The 6,789-nt window shown below is 56.0% G+C and overlaps 1 protein-coding gene across 1 annotated transcript in view; it reads left to right on the top strand.

The window, feature by feature from the left end:
* PPL (periplakin) overlaps nucleotides 1-6,789 on the top strand; it is a 46,250-nt gene that overhangs the window by 33,624 nt on the left and 5,837 nt on the right. The window contains exons 10-19 of the mRNA XM_009324312.1: nucleotides 21-143; nucleotides 1,084-1,230; nucleotides 2,095-2,246; nucleotides 2,812-2,909; nucleotides 3,208-3,365; nucleotides 4,357-4,535; nucleotides 4,627-4,765; nucleotides 5,586-5,779; nucleotides 6,122-6,272; nucleotides 6,575-6,658. Of these exons, the coding sequence (XP_009322587.1) occupies nucleotides 21-143; nucleotides 1,084-1,230; nucleotides 2,095-2,246; nucleotides 2,812-2,909; nucleotides 3,208-3,365; nucleotides 4,357-4,535; nucleotides 4,627-4,765; nucleotides 5,586-5,779; nucleotides 6,122-6,272; nucleotides 6,575-6,658 (1,425 nt within the window). The remainder of the gene's footprint in view (nucleotides 1-20; nucleotides 144-1,083; nucleotides 1,231-2,094; nucleotides 2,247-2,811; nucleotides 2,910-3,207; nucleotides 3,366-4,356; nucleotides 4,536-4,626; nucleotides 4,766-5,585; nucleotides 5,780-6,121; nucleotides 6,273-6,574; nucleotides 6,659-6,789) is intronic.

Raw genomic sequence — 6,789 nt, 5'->3', positions numbered from 1 at the left:
GGGACTTTGCCTTTCTGCAGTTTCAGAAAGACACTAAGGATGCCCAGGAGCTCTTGAAGAAGGTGGATACGGACCTGGACCAAAAATTCAGCCCAGAGTTCAAGGACAGATACCAGCTCGAGTCTCTCCTCCGGGAGCTGGATGTGAGTATTGGTGCAGGCAGAACCTGCACCAAGGGGGGAGGCAGCAGCAGGAGCCAGTGTCCCTACGACACCGATGGAGGGACATTCCTGTTGGAGCAGGCATCTAGCCCAGCTTTCAGCATGGCGAGCAGCAGGACCATGCTGCTGCCTCCCCTTCCCTGGCCTTCACCTGACTCTTCCTTCCCCTCTAGCTAGAGATTGCCTCCCCCATAGCAACGTAATTGCTCACTGGGTTGGTTTTTATTTGTTCTGTCATTGAGTTAGCACTCGTTAAAGGCGGGAGCATAATTAGACCTGCTGCCAGAGGAGGTTGTGGAACTTGCTGTACTGCCGAGAGCCGGGATGCGAGATCGCCCACTTGGGAAGGGCTGTGCTGAGCCGAGCCACGCCGCGGGCCCAGCCCCAGCCCCAGCCCAAGCATGCTGCAGCAGGCCCAGATGATGCACGTGTCTTGGGACAGCTGATAGCTCTTCCTGAGAGCGGTCCCTCTCCTCCTGCGTGCTCCATCCCACTCAACACTGTGGGATACCCACCTGCACGGCTAGAGATAGAGCAACCGATGGAGAGCCTTTTCACGGGGCTCTAATCAGAGCTAATAGCTGGGAATGGGGCTATCTATCAACATGCAGCCAGGCAGATGTGGACCATACACCAGGGAACGCCTATTACTGCCCGGTGGCTAGTGCCAAGGCATGGCAACTCACGGGCACAGTCCCAGTCCTCAGCCTGGCTGCAAAAGTAGGCGGGAGAGTGCAGGAACACAACGGCTGCAGAGCAGGACCCAGGAGCCGTTTTCACTAGCATGAGCAAAAGAGAAGCCACAGTCTCCGTCCCGGTAGCGTTGGTATGAGCTCCTCCCCAGCCCTCCCCCAGCTGGCAGAGCCCAGGGGCTCGTTCTTCCCACGTTTCCCTACTGGTTTTGGTCGTTACTCTGTCCTAGGACCAGGAGAAGGCCTTGGACAAGTACAAGGCGGTGGTGAAGTCCCTGCAGGAGCGCAGCCAGCACGTCCTGCCCCTGCGGTACCGCCGTGAGATGCCGCTCCAGGCCATCCCCGTGGAGGCTCTCTGCGAGTACGAAAGCGAGCAGGTAACATCTCCGTCGTCCCACGAGCAAAGCAGAGGTGCTGCTGGGGACCGTCTGCTCAGGGGGCACTGGGGGTGGAAGAGACACCTGGGGAAAGAGCAGTTTTTGCCAGTGCCCAAGCGGCAATGTCTCCCGCAGCAGGGACAAGGCGAAGGTCGTGCTCGCTCTGGTAGGAAAGCAGGTTTTGCAACTCAGGAGGAGCAGTGCAGGAGGGGTCCGGGGGAAATGCGGCCTCCGTCCGCCCTGCAGACAGCATGCCCTATCACACACCCTTTGGGAGGCTGCGACAGCCCGGCTCCGTCACATTCCCACGCTCCCTGCGCTGGGACGGTGAAGATGTCCAGGCGTGTTTCCGATCAAAGAATCTCACCCCAACATCACCAGCACGGTCCCAGCGGGCACATCTGCATCCCGCCATCCCCACCGTCACAGCATCAGTCGTTGCAGGACTGAGTAGTTGACCGAAAGGATGGGACAGCAAAGCCAGCAGACACCATGGGAGCGGCAGGGGCCTGGAGAGGAGCGGGCGGCTCGGGCTGACTCAGCTGCCTGCCTCTCCGCAAAGGAAAGCCGCAGCACAGCCTCGGAAACGCCTTCTCATCTCTGCCCTAGTGGGAATTTGCTTGCCGTGGCTGTTGCAAGAGGAGGCATGGCTTCATACCTGAAGGCTCAGGGGAGGGAGGAGCAGGCACACGAGATTTCTGCAAGCAGCAGATACTTGGATAAGCAAGAGGGAGCAGAGAGAAAAGGGGTTGGGGTTTATGCTGGTCCTGCCGCCCCACAAGCGCGGCTCCCCGGGGCTGCCGGCGTGGAGCAGGGCGGGTGGTGTTTCCTGACCTGCTGCTGTGACCGGTTCCTGTCCCCCAGGGCCAGATAAGCCGAGGAGCCCACTACACCCTGCAGAAGAACAGCGGAGATGTTTGGGAAGTGGCAGACAGCTCAGGAGACAAGATCAGCGCCCCGGGGGTCTGCTTCATGATCCCCCCACCTGATGCAGAAGCAATAGCGCTGGCGGATCAGTACGTGCCCCCCAGCCTGCCGTGCCGGACCCTCCCGCTGCCCTGGCAGCCTTTGCCCTTTCCTTCACCAGCCCCAGGCCATGCCACCAGCGCTGCAACCCCCCCCCGTCTGGCAGTGCTGACGGGGGGCTCCTGCCCCGATTCCCACAGCGAAGCCGTGCCTGTTCGAAGCCTCAGGCTTCCTCCAGGAGGGATTCCTGCACCCTCCTGCTTGCACACAAGATCCCACCTAGCAAAGTGGGGCCAGCGTCCAGGTTCCCCCCTCCTCTGGAGGGCCAGTAGAGCAGGGAGAGCTGCCCATCCCTCCCTCAGCAGGCAGGTACCTGCCTTTGCTGCCTCTCCCCTGCCCTCACCCCTCCGGTGAAGGCATTGCTCTACCCCTTTGCCAACATGGGGTGAAGGTGCCTCTCCCCTTCTCGCTTCGTGGCTGCCTCGAGGGCCCAGGTCTCGCAAGCCCCTCCAGAGCTGCACCTCCTTCCTGGAGCAGCGCCAGGATGGGCGCCGGGGTGATGGAGGGGCCGAGGGCCTGACTCCGACCTCATGCCCACGCTGTCCCGTTTTGCAGAATTGCCGATCACTACGCGACCGTGAAGGAGAAGACGGCCAACTGCAAGAACATCCTCCAGCAGCGCCACGAGGGGCTGAAGGCAGACAGCATTGGAGGTGCGGCTCTGGAAGGGCAGCTTGGGGCTTGCCCCTTCCCAGGCACAAAAAGGCCGCTGTAGCCTTGAACTTAGGTGGTGGCCCATCTTAGGGGGGATGTCACCGAGAGCTTCCCATCTCCTAAGGGTCCTGGGGACAACAGCATTGGGATACGTGCAGGGGCAGAGCAGCCAGGCTGCGGTCGCAACGGGCAGGGCTCAGGGAGTAGAGGGCGATGCAGGTTTTGCACTCACCAGTGGGATTGAGCCTAGACCCAGCTTCCAACCAGCTTTAACCTGGTCCCCCCCTCCTTATCCAGATGCTGCATCGGTTCGGGGGCGCCAGCTGCTGGCAGGGCTGGAGAAAGTTAACAGTGACCTGGACAAGCAGGAGAAAGCAATAACGGCAAACCTCCGTCCGCCGCTGGAACAGAGTCGGGCTGTGCAGGACAGCACCGAGCGCTCCAAGGACCTGAAGGTACGGGGCTGTGGAAGCAGACAGATGGTGCCGTACAGGGACCGTGCTCCCAGGGGGTCTCCAGGGTGGCCCTCAGTACGCCGGGTGCTGTAAGCGCTCCCTGAGCCCAGGAGCATGCAGGCATGGAGTCATGCTTACAGCTGGCTGCTTCTTCCAGTGGAGACGGGGAGCAGCCCTTTGAGCAGCCTCAGAAGCCCAAAACCTTTGCCCTGCCCTCCTGGCCCAGCTCGGTCACAGAAAGGTTGAATGGGAAAAAGGTGATGGCTTTGTGAGGAAGAGAGGGGAGTGGATTGTGAGGAAGAGAGGGGAGCCCTCAAGTTTTGATCCTGCCCATATTCTGAGCACAGCAGGGATGTTAACTTTGCCACCACCATCACCAGCTCAGAAAGGAACAGGAAAACACTTATGGTCCAGGGCACTGTTTCTCTTTGTGGACCTGCTCCACTAGGCCCCGGAGCTGGCAGCATCCTGCTCCTTTCCTCTCCTTCAGACCCCTAATTAAGCCAGGCTCTGTGCCACAAACCTCCCTCAATTTAGGAGGAAGTTCAGGTCCTGGTTACATCACCTGCTGAGGGCTGTGTCAAAATCCAAGTGCCACCACAAGTGAAAGCAAATTGCTCCAACTGCCTGCAGCGCTTTGATGTCCAGGCAAGAATTCATCCGTCAGGCTGCAGAGCCCAACAGTCCAGATGAGTCCAGCACGTTTCTGACAGAGCTAGAGCTGGTGGGAATCACTCCCCAGCCAGAGTTTCCTTGCTAAGGGCTAGCTAGCCTGCCCCAGAAGAGATACAAGTCAACAGAAAATATCCTTTTGTCCCCTACAGGGCTGAAAGGCACCTGCCATCAAACACAAGCCCTCAGCCCTGACCTCTCTTAGAATCATAGAATCATTAAGGTTGTCTTCTCACACCGGGCAGCCAAGGGTCAGCTTCTCTGTCATGTAGCCACAAGGTCTTAGTTCAATTGCTCAAAGGCTTTGTTCCTACTGCAGAACATCACCAATGAGGTCCGTCGCATTGAACCCGAGAAAATGAGGAAGATCCAGGAGTGTGAGGTCTTCATCGAATCCGTGCCGAACACTGGCAGCGCCACCTTGGTAAAGAACAAGGTGGAGAATACCAACAAGAAGTACGACCGCGTGGTCCAGCTGCTCAGCGCTGCCCAAGAGAAGTAAGTCATGGCTTCAGCCCAGCACGATGTAGGATCCTGCAGGAGACAGGGGCAGGCGTGCTTAAACACCTTTCCTCTCGCGTCCATACAGAGTTGAGGTGGCCACGCACCTCGAGAGGAGCCTCCAACAAGGCCGAGACCTGCTGTCTACCTATGAGAACAAACTGCTCACAGATGACACGGTTCCAGAGGATTTGCGGGTGGTAGACCGTAAGAAAGAAGAGCTGCTGGTGAGTGTTGTCTCCAGCCAGTTTTCCACCCTATTGACATACTCCACATACAAAACCACTTTCCACAAGCTGGGGTAATTGCTGCTCAACTCACAGGCTTGAATCAGTTGGTAAAGGGATGGCTTCCTCCAGCTGGAGGTGAGGCCTCACGTTCACTGCAGTGATCCCCACCTACTTTAACTGCAAACCCCTCCCATCCCCAACCCAGAAAGCAGATGCCAGTTGAATACTTGTGCTTTGACGAAAGGACTAATGGAGAAGTGAAGGATAAAATGGTCTGGGAAAAGCAACGCAGAGGTCTGATACATGAAAAAGATGGACCTAGCAAGGCTTTGAGAACAGTTATTGCTAGGAAAAGCTACCAACCAAAATTGGCAATCCTTCTGCTAGAAAGGCCAAGAACTGGCTAGGCCAGAATTTTACGTCCTTCTTCAGCTTTTCCATCAAGTCCCCAAGTTCAGACTAGCATGCAAAAGCTTTCACAGCTCCTTCTGGAGCTGTTGCCCTGGCAGGAACAGGGTTTAAGGCTCGCATGAGGAACACCAAACATTTTGCACATAGTATGCTTGCTTTTAAAGATTAACAGGTGGAGAAGGGAGCAAGAGCTACCTTTTCTCCCCATCAGGTTTACCAGATGGCTCTGCTTATGGTGCAAGCCTCTAACTTGCTTTTCTCCACAACCTGTAGCACTACTGCAGCTCAGCCGTTCCTCAGCATCCTCTGCAGCTCCAGCGCAGTAGCTGGTGTTGATGGGGATCAGTAACAAAAGCCTGGCATGCGTGCAACCCCAGGGAATCTGTCTCTCCTGCTTTTTCCACAGGCCATGGGCACCGAGCTCCAATCCAAGAGGTTCCTGCTCAATGAAGCAGAGCAGAACTTGCTAAGGACGAAGACGTGCTCCAACACCCTGGCCAGCAAGTTCCAGGAGCACTGCCCCGATATCGAACGGCAAGAAGCCGAGCTCTACAAACTCAACCAGCGCTTCAACAACCTCAGCAAGCAAATCGACCACAGGTAAGACAGAGGACACGATCCAGCTAGGACTGGAGAGCCGGGATATTTGCAGTGGAGTTGGAACCGCACTGAATCTGGAAGAGGCATAACACCATCATGAGAGTGAGCAGTTGCAGAAGGGCTTCCAGGGAGGGCTAAGGAGGAACAGAGAGAGGTTCCTGGCATGCACTGGCTGGGCAGATCTGAGCAGCCTTTAGGATTAAGTGCTCTTGCAACAGAGATGAGGACTTTGGCTCAAATCTGTGTCTTTAGGGAGCAGGGGAAACAGGGACGGGTTAAGAGGTGTTTGCAGAAGACACCACAGATGTGATAATACTGAAGCTGGGCTGATTTCCCCCACAGAACGCAGACCCTGCAGAAAGCAAAAAGTGCCTATTCCAACTACCGCACCAACTACGACAAAGTCAACCAGTTCCTGTGCAACATACCTAACTACGAGCCGCAGGAGACCGACAACATCCAGCAAGTGGAAACGAAGCTGAAGAACCAAGCGGTAATTCTTTCTAAGAGCACCCCGGGCTCCACGGGGAGAGGAGAAGGAACAGCACTAGAAGATAAGGAATAGAACTTAGATGGCTCCTGAACATAAAATGGAAAAATATAAATACTTATTAGCTTTATTTATTTTTACGCTATACGGTCCCACTGTCCTACCTGTGCCCCATTTACACATAGAAGGGCAGCTCAAGAAGGTTGTAATTCTCGGTGCTGCAATTTTAATGGCAACCCTCAAAAAGGCTGAACAATGCATTTGGATTTTGTGTTCCCTTTGACATGTATCTCTCTGCATGCCAGGTGCTCCTCAGTGACATTACAAGCAAGGAACAGGAGGTACAGAAGGTCTCCGCCACAGCTCAGCAATACCAGCAGGCAGTGAAGGTAAGGACTGCAATCCTGCCGGTGGGAGAACTTTAACATAGAATAGTTTGGGTTGGAACGGATCTTTAAAAGTCATCTAGTCCAACCCCCTGCACTGAGCAGGGACATCTTCCACTAGATCCAGGTTGCTC

Source organism: Pygoscelis adeliae, unplaced genomic scaffold (assembly GCF_000699105.1).
Source record: "Pygoscelis adeliae isolate BGI_AS28 unplaced genomic scaffold, ASM69910v1 Scaffold595, whole genome shotgun sequence".
Taxonomy (NCBI): Eukaryota; Metazoa; Chordata; class Aves; order Sphenisciformes; family Spheniscidae; genus Pygoscelis; species Pygoscelis adeliae.
Note: the sequence above shows the minus strand (reverse complement) of the source record. Positions and strands in the feature narration are given on the sequence as shown.